Below are 16,152 nucleotides of genomic sequence, written 5' to 3'. Positions count from 1 at the left end.
CACAGTTGTGTTTTAGGTTCTGGGCTCTTGGTTATTTGGAAGATGTAATCATGTATTCTATCTAGCCTTCATAAATGAAAAAAATTCTTCTAGATGGGTAGATAGGATTATGAACTGCTGTGTTTTTTAGCTGATTTCCAGAATGTCATTAGCCAATAATGGTAAATCCAGCTAAAGTCAGCCATTTGGTTATTTACTTTTTAACCTGGTTACTGTCTGAAGTAGATATTTTCCTTTTGTTACTTTTTTTCTTCGTGGCTTCTAGGTAGCCCTTTCCTTATACCTTCTCTGAAATTTTCATTTGTACTGGCAGGATTGGTAATGTGGATCATTTGAAGTAAGAGACTTTCTTTAAAATCTTAGAGGTAATTAAAGTCAAAGTATGACATTAGAGAATTGTTTCCTACTTTTCTTTGTGGTTTTATAAAGTGTTTTTGAGCCATAGGTTCGCTTTTTACAGACAAAAGAAACATGACGCTAATTGTATGTGTTAATAATAATATTAATGCTGTCTTTTTTCTCATTTTTTCCAGGCATATAGTTGTCCTATGTGGGCCCCACATTCTTATTTGTACCCTCTGCACCAGGCTTACATAGCTGCTTGCAGGATGTACCCAAAGGTTCAGGTTCCTGTGTATCCTCACAACCTTTGGTTCCCAGAAGGTCCTTCATCGCAGAGTGAAAATGACTGTGTACGCACAGACACACACTTTTCTATGCCAACTGAAGCTAATGTTAATGACCGGGGGACACAGGCTGAGACAGGGTCTCCAACGTTTTCTTCACCATTGGTTATCCCAACATCTCAGATGTCAGAAAACCAAGGACAGATGCCTTATCAGGGCGATATTGAATCTGAGAACCCTGGACAGTTGCTTCATCCTGATTATGATGAATCAATGGGTGGCAAGAACATATTTCCACAGCCATCCTTTGGACCTAATCCGTTTTTAGGGGCAGTCCCCATTGCACCTCCTTTCTTTCCTCCTTTATGGTATGGGTATCCATTTCAGGGTTTCATAGAAAATCCAGTAATGAGACAGAATGTGGTCCTGCCTCCTGATGAGAAAGGAACCCTAGATCATCCCCTGGAAAACCCAGATCTCTCTAAAGAATGTAGTTCAATCTCAGCAGCAGATCAATTTCAAGAAGTGAGAGGTGAAGCAACACTCCCCCTCCCCGTTGCCAGTGTAAGCAGTAAGCATGATGACCAGGTGGAGCAGTCAATCCCTAGGATGCCTAAAGGGGAAAAATCTTTTGCTACTGGTTCTGTAGACGTGAAGGTTCATCTTCATCCTCAGATGTTAAATGTAGAAAGAGAATCCCTGCCACTAACTGTAGAACCTGAACTTACTAAAAGAACCGTAACCAATCCTAAAGAAAGAGCAGAGAAAGTCAAAGATTCCAAGACCACTGATCACTTGGCGAGCCCAATGGCTAGTTCAGTAGATAGGGTACAGAGAGCAAGGGAAGAGAGTTCTGAGGATGAAAATGAAGTGTCCAGTATTCTGAAGAGTGGTAGATCCAAACAGTTCTACAATCAGACATATGGAGGCAGGAAGTACAAAAATGACTGGGGCTACGCTTCTAGTAGAGGAGGGTACCAGCACCCAAGAAGTGAAGAGTCTTGGAAAGGGCAGCCCAACAGAAGCAGGGAGGAAGGTTTTCAGTATCATCGGAACTTTAGAGGGAGACCATATAGGGGCGACAGGAGGAGATCAGGCATGGGAGATGGTCACAGGGGACAGCACACTTAGAAATGGTGACTTTTGGAGAGTATCAGAGAGAGAACCATTTGCAAAGTGGAATGGCTTGATGTTCCCAAAGGTTTGTCTTATTTTTTAAATAAAGGGAAACACAAACCCTGAAGTTGGAAATAGCTTCTCTCCCTAACCAAGTAACCTCAGCTTGAGACTTAGGGGCAGATGAATTCCTGGCATTATGTTTTTCTCTTCATTGAAGATTTGTTTGATTTCAATTATTTGAGTGTCACTTTCTTCTTCCCTTTCCCCCATAGAAACCTAGAAAATAAGTGTGTAAAATATAAAAAAAAAAAAAAAAAAAAAAAAAAACCCACAAAAAAAAACCTGTTTAATATAAACCATTGTAGATTTAGTATTGTTTTTTCCCCAACTTATACAGTTTGAGTTTGTGATATAAGGTGTTGAAAATGTATGCTTATGATGTTTACTGAAATGACAGAAATATAGTGTTTGACATGATTTAGAGTCTAAAAAGATAACATTGCACCAAATAGAAATGTATATTTTATTATGCAATGCCTTAGTCATAAACTGGGCTAAAAAATTCTCAGCCTACAACACTGTTGTCTTTGATATGCTTCCAACCCAAAGGCCTTTCATCTCAATATCTGTCAAACTTGAATAATGTTTTCTCTTTAATATTTCATATAAGGCAGCCGATTAACCTGTGTCTTAGAAATGTTGTACATAGTTCTTTTAATATTCATAGGGTATATTTTTGAATTTTAGAGCGATTTGTTGAACTTGAGATTGCAGGCAAGAATAGATATTTGTGGAAAAAAAATAGGAAATTCATTGATATGGCTGTTCCCACCAAGAATTCTTAGCACTGGTGTAAATATCATGGTGCCTACTCGAACGAAATGTAGATGCTATGCATTTTGAAAATAATTCTGCACCTGTTAGAACCGCAGAAATTTTTTAATGCCACTTTAACACTAATGCACTGACAGATTCAAAATATTTTGTGAGAAGAGACATATAAACATGAAAATTTTCTTTTTTTAGCTTGACAAGTTTATATGGAGAGCTACTGGATTTTTTTTTTTTTTAATGTTTTTGTTTTGTTTTTGGTTCTTCATGCACTGTTGGTTATGTTTATCATTTTCCATATGCATGTTCAGATAGTTGGCTCTATTCTATAAAAAGATGACTGTGATTTCCAGTCCTTTCTAGAGGATGCTGCTAGAAGATGGATTTTGCTTTGTATTTTAAAACCAACTTGTTACCTTAGGTAGCATTTGTGAATGTGTGATGAGAATGTATGTTTTTTGTTTTTTTAATTTTAACCTTTCACTGGGCCCTCAAGTAATCCCATTTGTCCCCTTTGCATGTTGCACTCTGTCCTTATTTGGAGATTTGACTCTGAATAACACAGTATTAGTCATCTGTGTTTCTTTGTAAAAAAAAATAATAATAACTGTAGTTTATATTTTATATCTGTACATACCAATGTGAAACATACCCTCTTTTTTCATGGTTAAGAGATTATCTACTTTTTGATCAGGAAGCTTGAGTGAGACCATGCTATGCAAGTAACAGTGATTTTTCTTTGCATGCCATGTATTATGCTTAGCCAAAAATTAATGTAGTGGCTTTTTTTTTCTTTATTAGAAAATACTTTTTTAAAAAGTGTAATTTATTTGAATTTGGTAGCCTGAAAAAGATAAGGTTTTTTTTTTCCTTGTAACCTTCAGAAAAGTTCAGATCTTAGCTGGGCTTAGTGAATCTCTACTGTACTGTATTAATGGTTATTTACCTCTGTGCTATTTTAATTAGCCAAATTCTTAAGTTCGGGTACTACCAAATTGAGTAGTGATTAAATTTTATCTGTTATCTAAAATTTTGAGAGCACTTTGAAAGACAGCATTTTATTATTGACGGTGCTAGGTAAAAAAAAAAAAAATCTTTAATGACTAATTGTTTTATGCTCCCAAAAATGCTTTAGGGAAGCTGGTGGTGAACACATCGGCTGTTTTGTGAGCTAGAACAGTTGCTGAAGGTAATACTAAAGTCTTTTTCCTTTAGTGTTGTGTATGATTGAATTATGGAAGAAAAGTTAAAAGCTAGAAAAATCACCTTTATAGCCCATGCTTATTAATTGCCTACAGATAATCTTCATGAAAGCCACATTTATAGATATGTTTAGATTATTAGGTTTAAATAAAGCTAAAAGTTCTGATCTCAGGAGGCAAGGAAATGTAGTTTTTCATCCAGTCTTCTGGAAATGCTTAAAAATTGGCTTATAAAAGGATATTGTTCGTTTTTACACAATCACTAGCTGCCTTAAACACTTGGGTGATAGAATGTCCAGACTATGTTGTAGTTTCTGAAGAAAACACAGAACTGTTTTCCATGCCCCGTTTTTAAGGTATAGAATTGAAAATGTTGAGAGCGATTTTTTAGGAGATAGTACTTTGCTCAGTAACCTCTGGAATAAAAACAAACAAACTCTGCTTTAAAAACAAAAAAATACTTATATAATTTAACAATCCTTACAGATGTGGATTTTTAAAAATTTAGGGACTTTTTTCTTAAGCTGAGGTCAAATTAGAGTCAAGTATATAATTTCCTTCCTCTTTCACTTCAACTTATTTTGTCAAGTTGTCACACAAGTTTCTATGTGTGATAGCTCAAAGTTACAGTGGTCTTATGTGAGCAAGTTTGTGTATAGAAGAATGGAATCATTTATACTAACAGCTGGAAATTATGGGACTTCTCCATTTATAGAAATCTGCATCTTAAAGTAAAATTATTGAAGTACTGACCAAAGTTTGCCTAATAGCTTTTATCCAGTTAGGCATTGTCTCTGTGACTTGTTTTTCTACCCTCATTCCTTTATTATTACAGAGCTTTCCAGTATCCTCAGAAAGCTTATGACCTGGGGAGGATTGGCTATTTTTCATTCTAGTTATTTTCCAACCAGCATATTGTTGGTGTCTTAGGAATTCTGCACACTGCTTCCTTGAATCCACATTGATTCATCTCCCATGGCAGACCCAAGCTTGTAGTTTGTTATGAACTACAAAGCTTGCCAGACCCCACCAACTGTGATAGAGCTTATGTGGCTGAATCTCCCTTTTCTCTTTCTCACTAGTGTGTTAGTTGCTTCTTTTGTGACTTAAGGTGGTTGTATTAAAATACTTATGAACTTCTAACTTGTTTCAGACTGGTGCAATAAAAGTTCCTTTCTAACCCTTTCTGGCTTAGAAACTTGATCAGCCATCTCATAAACTAGCAATATTTAATCACTGCATCTTTTTTGTTTAGCCTTCAGTTTTTGATGAAGTAAAACTTTTTGACTTTCTCTTAGGGTACTAAGAAAGGTCCATAAAGAGTGTAGCTCAAGAGTACACATTTGGCTACACTACAGTATCTTTGTTTACTGTGTTTTGCCCCAGATTTTATGTCTAAATGCTACTGTGTGTTTGGTTCAGTTGAAGTGATAGATGGTCCATATGTCAATTCAGTGAACTAAGTAATTTTGCCAGGTAGCAACAGCCATTTGTTTTTCACTAATTGGGACATTTTCCCGAAGATAGGTTTTTCAGAAACACCAGTTATAGAGTATCCTAGTTGAGGGGTGGGTGCATGTCTTATTGTGGGGCAACAGCAACTTTGAGGTTGAATTTACTTGAATGGAATAGAAATTGCATTGTTACAGAACTAGAAAAAAAAATCTTATATGTATGAAAAAATGATAATAGCCTTACACTGAAAAATAATACTTTAAGCATGTGAAGATGTGATCCTTTGTGATGTTACTTGTATAGAAAAAAATATATATATATACACACATATATAGACACACACGCACGCACACACGCACACATACACACATATATATCTTTTGAAGTGTTAAAAGGAAAATAGTACTTTATATTCTTTATCATATCACTTTTTTGTAAGTGTTCAATATATTCCTGTTTATTTTTCTATGTTCTGTTTTGTAGCCTTAAGAAGTGTTTCAAAAGTATCTGAATGTATAAAATAATAGTAAATGCCCTACATGGTGTGATGCTGCATTGTACATAAAACTGTGCATATATTAAATTTTGTTTGTCTCAAAAGCTTCTTGAAATGCTTTGATTTAGAAGTTTTAGCAATTAGTATAGTAGAGCATGTCAATAAAGTAATAGAATTTGACTTGGAGGAAAGGTTTTACAATGTTTAACTGGTTAAAGAGAAGTATGAAGATTTTAAAAAGTATAGTTAGAATAATGATTTTAATTTTTCTTATCTTTTTATTAATAATACCTCTCCCAGAGGACTTGTTTCAATTCTTTTTGCCTGTATTTATGCTTTCTTAATGTTGGAAGTTTTCTGTATAATACTTTGTAAAGTTATTTTAAAATACAGTAGCCTGTTAAAGTAACCACACCCTCATTTCACATGTAAAACTGTCCTGTGTCCACCTTCCCAAACCCTCCAAATTTACTATAATCCCATCAATATCTCCCTTGTTGTTTGTTTCTACTTGCTCTTCCTTTTCTTATTCTTTGTTTTTTTATCTTTAGGAAGGATGAAGCAGCTGCATAAAACTGATTTATATGCTAAATAGCACTACCTAGAGAAAAGAGGAGTAAATTGTAATTTACTTTTAAACAATGATTTACACAAGGAAATTACCTATAAGAATACCTTTAAAAAGTGTATTTGGCTTTTATTAGTATTGAGTATAGATTATTGAGAATTGGTTAGCATTGGTGTTAAAAAGAACTTTTAACTTTTTCTCTGGAGGAAAGCCTTCAAATAATCACTTTTTCCTTCAAAGTCTGTCACTATTTCCATGTCCCTCAAGGTCATGCATTTCTTTACAGTTCAGATACTGTAAAATCACAGCCTTTTCCAGCCAAAAATGGTTAATCTTTCCAGTTCTTAGATTGTTTGAAACTCAACTAAAAAGTTTAAAATGGTTCATTTTTTTACCAGTCAATTCCATTTTCAAAATATGGAAATACACCAAATCTTTCTTTTATAATCTTTTTCATTTGTGTCTGTCCCTTTCCATTTCTGCCACCACCTTTGTCTGGGCCCTTACTGGCATCGCTTTTTGAAAAGGCTGCCTCCCTAACTGTTCTTACATTATTTTTGCTCTCTTTCTGTCTTCCAGTCTATACTGCTTTCAGAGTCTCAAATGCTACTTGGATTAATTGCTGGTTAAAAATTGTAAGCCCTATTTCACTAGTATTCAGTGACCCATCTATCTAACCAATCTTTTGAATGATCTTAAAATTTGTTTCTTTGCTCTTGCTAAAATGATACTAACTTGGATACTACATTCTCTTCCCCATACCTGGCAGCCCCTTTTCCCACTATTTCTAGCTCAAGTCCCTTTTCTTCTACAAAACCTTCCATTTAAGCTCGCAAAAGTGTTTTCTGCAGTGCCCATTTGAAAATATGCTGCCTTAAGAAAAAGTGCTTTATACATATAGATAATTTTTAACTATATCATAAAATTCTTGCAAAAAAGGACTATTTTACAGGTGTCTGCCACAGTGTCTGGCACATTATTAAGCATGTAATAGATTTTTAGTGAAATGAGCTACCTGAAACAAAGTGAAAAAAGATCACTGACTATAGGGAAATATGTTTCCAGCAATATCTCGAATTAATAAATGAAGATTAAGTCACGGCTTCTCTTTTGGACAAGGTTGCATCATTTCTGAATGGTGACTTCAACATGGGATTGGTTAGTTGTTGAAAGTAGGATTAGTGCAGTAATCATGGGCTTATGTATGTAAGACAATTATACAGTTTGCCCACAATTGTACATTAATGTGGAAAAATACAGATTACATATATATTACCTTATCCCATTTCTTTAGTAAAGGTCTGCAGATAAAATAATTTTTAACAAATAATAGGGGCTGAGATTTTTGCTTATCTGTATTATATATAACAAGAAGATTTGAATCTCATTCTATACTTAATATTTTTTCCTTTTTATATTTCTTATTTATTGACATTGCAGGGGACTGCAAAGCCCAATGTTCAATACTGTGCTCTTACTTCATGACATGTGTAATCTATCTGGTACTGTTTTAAGTCTTCTTTAAAACTTCTGGGCAGCACTTTCACTTTCTGTGAAGGTACCTCTGGGCTACATGAGTATAGATATTCTTTACTTCAGTTCTTACCTCGCCTTAAGCCAGCCTCAGACAAGCTGTGACCCCACTGTTCTGCAACCACAACTTCAAAGTTGCTGAGGTCTCCTGTATCCAAGGCCATCTCCAGCCCTCATGTACATCTTGCCATTGGACCCAGAGGACTAAGAAAGGGAGGCTGGTGATTTTGTGCAGCCCTCTCAACTTCTGACTCACTTGCATATTATGGCTTCACCTCCCTGACTACAAGAGCAAAGGACAAATACCAACAATCATCTTTGTGATTACAAGCAAAAACAAGGTCATGCCAGAACAGTTCTATAGTCATGCTATATTGTTTTTGACTCAGACTGTTGGTCTTTAGTAATAAATTGTGATTAAAATGGAATTAAATATTTATGAAGACTTTCTGACTTGCCTAGGACTGAGCCAAGTCCTACAAGAATTTATCTAGTAGTTTGTTTTTTGTAAATGTGATAAAATGATGATGTGATTTTTAACTTGTTGCTCAGATTGTAAATTATGAACTTATTTTTGAATCCTAAAGGCAGGTATTAGGAATCTAAAGGTGTGGACGTGTGGTGCTAGTAGCACATCGCAACCCTGTGTACTCTCATACAAATTAAGCTACCAAAGGCTCAGGTTGTTGACGTCGTATCCTGAGTGCCTGAGGAACTGGTAGAGCATGATGGATGGATAGAGGCCAGGGAATTTCCTTCAGCTGAATCAATTTCCAAGGTCCTGGGAACATGTGTTGAATATCATTGTTCTCTCCTGTGGTTAAGTATTGTTCATTCTAATAATGGAGAACTTGAACTCCCAGGCACAAGGTCTGAGGTGGACCCCAACCATTGGAATAGGCTTGTTGGATCATTGTGAGGGGTCAGGGAAGGAGCCCCATGGGACTGAATTGACCTCTGCTTTTGAGGGCGCATCTAGAGACTAATTGCTTCCCAACCTTCAGAGACAAGACAGTCAACTAAGGATGGCTAATGTAAATATGCTCGTTTTTCATTACAAAATGTGTCTAGAAGGAAGTGATATTTGGAAGGAAGTTGAATTTGTATATTCTTGGGTCTGAAGTGTGATGGTGGTATCCAGTTCATCTCTGCCATACCTCAGCCTAAGGAATTTTCAGTTGTCCGAACGAGCTGCATAGGACTGGCCTAGGGCCCTTAGGAGGTGATTGGGAGATGTAATTGCATGGGTTTTATTGAGAGGTGAATGGACTTTAAATTGCCTGATTCTCTTTAGGGCTCCAGAGATGATTCTGGAAATGGGGATAAGGTCACATGTGCCCATTGCAACTCCAGCTGATTGGCTGGACTGAGGATGAAGTGGTGCATTGATTAAGAAGATAGACCTGTTTCTTTGGAACTTGGGGGGGAGGGAGGGTGACCCCTCTGGGATTCAGGTTCTAGATACCCTTGAACATACCCTGGCCGGAATGGCTGCATTGCTTTGGTGTGAGGAATTGGGTGTAGTGCTTGTTCCTATGCCTGTCACTAGCCCCCTTTGGTCTTCTTTGTCCCAGTGTGGAAGGACACCATAGTATACATGACAAATATAGATCCTGTTGTGACTGTCCTGGAATGAAAGGACAATGCCCAGCCCAGCGTGGGGGAACCATCGGGCTCCAGCTGTTCAATCACAAACTGGGTACAGTTGTGTGGCCCCCATACAGGCAGACCGATTGCGGCCGAGACATTTCTAGCTCTACAGGAGTGGGATGACAGGTGGGCCTGGCACAGTGGGAAGAGTTAGAGTGCCATATCGGCAGGGTGTGGTGCATCAGACCTCAGCAGTGATGGAAACCCAATAGCAGGAGAGTGGGCCCTGCCAAGGGAAGTCGAGTGTGGCTCCTTACTTGCTCTTAACTGTAAAACTCAGAGTCCAAAAGGCCATTCTTTGTTTGCCTCAGGTTTTTCTTACATAGTCTTAATTACTGAATTGGATGTTGCCTCAGGCATATTGAGGCCTATTATAGAAATTAGCTTGAAATAGCTAGTCTTCCACCACCTCCAGTTGTTTTGTACTGGGCCACTGGACCCAGGTGGTTCTGGAGGAGAAAGTGAGGCTGGTGACCTTACGAGGCTCTCTCTTGCTCAAATATAACTTACTTGCTCATAATGATATCAACTCCCTCATCTGGTCATCTCCAAAAACAAAGGACAACAACCCACTGGTGACTGGACAGCTCATTCCCAGAGAGCGCTTAGAAGACAAAGGAGTAAGATTGTGAGATGGCTTGCTCTCTGGCAAAAAGAGGAAGGCGAATGTGTCAACTCCGTTCCCACAGAAGTTGGTCAGTTCCTCAGTGGCTGGTTTCCCAATTTGGATCTCCCTGAAAAAAGAGGTCTTAACTGCCTGGTCAGAGACTTTAAATGGTGGCAGTTCTCCCTGAAAAACGAATATAGACATGTCCACCATAGTCCTGATGCTGCTTCTACCCCACCTCCCAACCCCCAGTGTTATCTCTTTACTGTGATTGGCAAGGATTCAGCAGATGGTTTAGACCTGGGATTTAGTCCTTTCAAAGGAGAGGCCATTGCCAAGTTTGCAATTTCTGATTGTCATTCTGTCTGTCAGTTAGCCCCTTCAAGAGCCTGTTATATTGGCTTTTCTTTTGCTGTGTCTTAGTTTTTCTTTTCTCCAGTGGGTCAGTGGTGGAATTTCCTCTAGAAGACTCGACCAACTTCGCCACCAAGGAATCTCCCTTTTGGGACCATCTCTAGCGGTCCTTTGTCTAGATGTTAAATCCAAATCGCCTGTAAGCCACGCTGTCACCTTCCGTCATCAGTCCCCTTCAGGAACAAAGGAGGAACAATAACTGTGTGGTATGATGGGGAAAATATCCCAACCCTCCAACCCCATGCAAGTTAGGATCCTTTGCCCTTTAAAGATAGCAAAACTGTCCTTATGGTTCAATTTAGCTCAGGTCCTAGAGGCTCAGGGTGTTCCCATCATCACTTTCTGCTTAGTTGGCTTCGAAACCATGAGGACTTACAGATGTTTTTGTGACCTTAATTTGGCAGACTGGGACAGGTACCTTATGAGGAGGGGGAGCTTTGCTCAGTGGAATTACCTTTCAGGGTATGGCCCTCCTCTTCTGCTGGTAAACATTGTTAATTGTTGATACACTTAAGAACGTTCCAATGTTGAACACCAGGTATTTGAAACTTGTATTTTCATCATTTGTATTTTCTCCTAAGTTCCAACTAAGCCATCTAAGTCAGTAGTTTCTTAAGTTTCCTTGAAATGGCATGCTGTACTGGCATTTACTTGTCTTTGGAGGTATAAATACAAATTATACCTCCAGCTCTAGATTAGTCCAATGACAAGGCTAGTCTTGCAGATAGGCCAATAACTTATTATTGAAGGGGATCACTGTAGCTACTCAGTCCTTAAAAGCAGTGGATTTTACCTATTTGTTGATGCAACTCATGACATGTTTTTATTTATTTTTTAAAATACCCTGATTAATGGTAACAATAGTCAGCTAAGTAAAACCCATTAGGCTTTTTATTGAAAAGCCAACCTACCAAACATGAGGGGGAAGTAAGTTCCTGGGTGGAACTACTACTGGCCAAATTAAATATTTGGGATAAGCATTATCACAGTCAACTTTAAAATAAAAAAAAAAAAAAAAAAGTTTTCAGATGTGTCTATCCAATCAACTCATTATTTCAGGCTAATTCACTAAACCACAGAGCCAATAATGTGTCTTAGCCAACTTTAGTACTATGCCAAATATATCACCATCAGGTCTTCCCTGGGGAGAATGGCTTTGGAGATGGGTAATCTGTCCCAGCACATTTCATGCTTCCAGAGGTTGTCTTCGTCAAATCCTGTGGCCAGAAATGGTCTTGTCACCTGCTTTTCACCCTTCACTGTTTGCTCCTGAGGAGCGTTCTTTAAGAGCTCCAGAGCACCTCTGCTACGGGGGACTTAAAATCTGGGGGTATTTTCCTCTTGAGTCAATGGCTTCTTAAATGGTTCTCTGCCGGATTTCCTGCATGAACAAGCTGTACTGTGTATCACTACATAAATGTCAGCTTTTGATCAATCCAGTGATGAGGCCATGTGGCAGGACAAGAAAAGTAGAACAATGGGTCCTAGTCTCAGCTTGCAATCTAGATTAGTCTTCAGAACAGATGGACAAAGGAAACTCTTTACTATAAATGAGTAAAAATAAAAAAAAAATCCCAAACTGAGTACCACACAATGTTACTGTGTAGTAAATGAATACTCAAAAGCATTGGGAATATTTAACTAGTACAAAGTAAAGTACAAAGAACCAGGGAAAAAGAAAAAAATATATAGATAACAAGTAGATAGGGAAAAATCCCCCACAGAATATGATACTGCAAGATCATGAGTAAGACTGGCTTTTTTCACTTGTTTGCAGGATTGGGGGACATTGAGTGTCGTCAAACTTTTTTTTTAATGTTTTACTTAATTTTCCCCCCTCTTCCCTCTCTCTTTTTAAATGAAGTAGAGCCTTCTGGGAGGGGGAAGGCAATATTAGGAAGTGTGGGTGATATAAAAAAAGACAAAAACATTTCCCAAAGTTCTGTACAAACAGTGGAATAGGGGTCTTTTTTTTTTTTTTTTTTGGTGGGGAAAGGATTGGCCAGAAGGGATTAATTTTCCCTTGACCACTTTATTAGCAATAGGAGTACTAGATGTCTATCCTGCTGCCCATTCTCCCTGACAAATTGTACTATTTTTAAAGCCAATTTCTGGTATTGGATTGCCTCAGAGACACTTTTGTATTGTGATTTATGGTATCTCAAGTTTCAGTTCTATTTGATTTTAGTGCCAACTCTGCAATATGGTGGGTATACAAAGACAATAATGGAGGAGTCTTTGTCTTCAGAGAGCTTACATTTTCCAGGCAGGGAATGGAGAAGATATAATAAATGTATGAGTGGGTAAATGAGTACTGAAACATACAAAATAAAATAACTGGGGAGATCACGTTAGGGTAGTATACAGGAAAGGTGTGTCTATTGAACTATGAATGAATTCTAAGTATGGGGTGGTACTAATGCCAAAGTAGGGAGGTGGGAAAGGCCTGTTTGTTTTTTTGTAAAGAGAGTAAAAGAAAGTACTATGAATTTTGATATGAAATAACAGGAAGAATAAGTGATTCTGAAGGATTGTAAAGGCAAATGCCTGTTTATAGAAACTTTGTTCACTTTGGTCCTATGAAAATAATCTAGTTTGAGAATTATCTCTATCATACAGATGCTGAGGTTAGCAGCAGTGAAATGCCCTGCTCCAGGTTATTCAGATAGAAGTGCTGTCATTTCCTTATTCCTAACTTTCCCCTCTACACCACAGTCTGGTGCCAATTTTCTCCCATAGGTAAGCTTTTTATATTAAATTAGAAATACCATATGTACCATCTTTAGTGTCGGCATATCAAGTTATGACCAATTAGTGCTCTTTGAGGGCAGGGGGGCCAGCTGCCTCTTTTTTTTTTTTTAAACATTTCATTTATTTTCTATTAAAGCTTTTTATTTTCAAAACATATGGATGGATAATTTTCATGACATTTTTAGCACGCATATTTTGAGTTCTAAATTTGCTTAGAAAATCTGGAGTTACAGGAAATGCAATTGATACTTTCAGTGCTCATCATCACTAACATGTTTCTTTTTTTAAAAAATGTGTATTTTCTTGAACAGTATTGGCTAGTTTGTAAAAATGCTTTTAATAGTGTTAAATTTAAAAAACCACCTAGTTTTATCAACTTTTGTTCTCAAACATAATTGTACATGCAAATCTCAAATACCAAAAATGTTTACTCCCTTCTCCATTGTACCCTCCCACAGTAGTTAAAATATTCCTGATACTCAGATCTAACCATATCACAGAATAAACATTTCTCAGCCTTAGCACTTAACCCTCCATGAAGGGGCTCAGTCTATCTTTCCAGATCAAATTATATGTGTAAAGTGCTTTGAAAACCATATTCCTTTTTCATCAGTCTCAGTGCTGCATAACTTTAGTGGCATATCATTTGTCACTGTGATAAAAGGTTAGGGAAGCACTGAATAATTTATACCTTGAAAAATTTACCAAGTGGGTGGTATAAATGAGAAAAATGTAATTGGAGGCTAAGCCTGAGTATGAATTATAGATCTTTAAAAAAAAAAAAAAAAAAAAACACAACTTTATTACATACCAGTACACAAAGTAAAATTAGGCATACATCCTAGAAGAGATCCTAATAAAACTGATTTTAGTTGTACACAATAACTTGTTAATGCCTTTAAATTGAGGGTGCCAAAAGTTCACTTTATTATCCCTTGGCCAATTTCATTTACATCATTTGCTTAAGTAAAACCTTTTATTTTTCATTTGCTATCCTTATTTCTTTCAATTTTTTACATAAAGGATCTAAATTCATAAGAAGCAGACCTTTTTTTCTTTTATAAGGATGCTATTTATTGGGCTTATTTCTTCGCCTTCCTCTTCTTTCTATACCCCCAATTACACGTTTTATAAATAGGAATAATGCTTGATATCACTAATATAGGCATATATTAATGACTTGAAGCAAGTATAGTTACTTTTACTTAGTCAAATGGTGCTACTCGTACGTACTATTATCACATGGTTGATATGAGGAAAATACCACATAATCTTTTAAATGCTATATAGTTAAAAACCTCCAAGTTCTACTTACAAATTGTATCAAAAACATTAAATACATGTGTAAAGCATTATGTTAGGCACTTGGCTAAATTTAGAAGGCCATACCCCCATGGGGTTAAGACTCAGCAGCTACTTAATACAGAGCTCTACATGAAAAATGCATTACAATTTAGACAGTGTTAGGTGAGGTGTGAAGGGAAAGGCAGTTTTTTCCCCCCCTTAACAATTGATATAAAGGGATTTTGAGTTGCCTTTGAAAGAATGTCTAAGGCATCTAGAGAGATAAGAGCCCAGTCCAAGGCCCTTTGGACTTGAAAAAAGATAAAGGAATATAGAGGTGGTAAAAGTAAATAAACCTGGAAAAGATAGGGTGGTACCAAAATCTTGGCCTTTTAAAGCTGGGAAGAAATTTGAATTTTACTCAGGAAGTGATAAGCTATTGAATTATTTTGGTGTAGTGATATGCTTAACTATTCCTAAGAAAGATCATCCAGGTGGTACCAGAATCCAGACAACTCTGCAGAAAGGAGGAATTTCAGAGAGATGGAAATGAGAGTGGCGTATCAATAACAGAATGAAAGACAAGGATAGGAAGAAAGACTTAATTTCCCACACTCAAGTCCAAGGTGATAAGGTGATTTTCCTGAATGAAGATGAGAAATACAAGTTTGGGATATTTTTATAGATCACATGTCTAATTCCACTTTCATTTTACAACTGGGAAAAAGGAAGTCTGTAGCAGGGATGGAACTTAGGACCACACCACACTTGATAGTGGGGTAGAGTTGGAAATGCAATTCAGTCCAAGTGACCACAAAATCTCCAGAGAACTACTTTCACAAGGAGACTGCTGAGGAGACAGGGACCAATGACAAACTTTCAAATACCCAAATGAGAGGTTGGGAAGAGGATGAAAAGACCTGAGATGAGCAATTGGAAAAGAAGCAGGAATATGTGGTGTTTCCGATGTTGATGGAAGAACACCTATCTTATGGGCAAACAGAATTAAACTGTAAAGGACAAGAATTAAGAATTGCCATTTGATTTGGCCATTAGGTCACTGATAATCTGAGGGAAAAGTAGACTGGCAGCCCAAGTCATAAGGGGCTTATGGGAGAGGAAGTAATAAATAAAGTAAAGGAAGTAAAAAAAATGAGTTCCTCCTTAAAATTTTTGCTCTTATATCCTCCACATTTACCAGCATATTCCTGCTCTGTTCCAGAAAACTATCCCTTACAACAAAACAAGGCACTTTGTAGTTCAGGGTAGCTGATCCCAGTCATTGAATGGGATATGATCCTACCATGGCCATATTTCCCCGTTTACATGTTCCTCTAGCAACAATAATATCAACACAACCATTGCTTCTAGAAAAGGCATGATGACGCTTCATTATCTTATGCTTCCACTCATCACATCTGTCTTTCGAGACTAAAACATCCCCCAATTTTCTTGGAGGTAAGACCCCCAAAGCACTTAGCACACTACCAGGCATTTAGTTATAGCTTCATAAATGACTTTTTATTCATTCAACAAATTAAAAAAAAAAGGAAAAAAAAAGTCTACCAAAATTAGTGAAAACATCAAATAAAATGACATGTAATGCTTATGGTCAA

General features: G+C 37.1%; 1 protein-coding gene across 3 annotated transcripts in view; it reads left to right on the top strand.

Annotated features, from left to right (window-relative positions):
* Nucleotides 1-5,833, top strand: part of OTUD4 (OTU deubiquitinase 4) — a 51,302-nt gene extending 45,469 nt beyond the window's left edge. For all 3 annotated transcript variants that reach the window (XM_074276652.1, XM_074276653.1, XM_074276654.1), the window contains one exon: nucleotides 534-5,833. In XM_074276652.1, coding sequence (XP_074132753.1) covers nucleotides 534-1,757 — 1,224 coding nt within the window. In that variant the 3' untranslated portion in view covers nucleotides 1,758-5,833. The remainder of the gene's footprint in view (nucleotides 1-533) is intronic.
* The last annotated feature ends 10,319 nt before the right edge of the window (nucleotides 5,834-16,152 follow it).

This window comes from Sminthopsis crassicaudata, chromosome 6 (genome assembly GCF_048593235.1).
Source record: "Sminthopsis crassicaudata isolate SCR6 chromosome 6, ASM4859323v1, whole genome shotgun sequence".
Lineage (NCBI taxonomy): Eukaryota > Metazoa > Chordata > Mammalia > Dasyuromorphia > Dasyuridae > Sminthopsis > Sminthopsis crassicaudata.
Note: the sequence above shows the minus strand (reverse complement) of the source record. Positions and strands in the feature narration are given on the sequence as shown.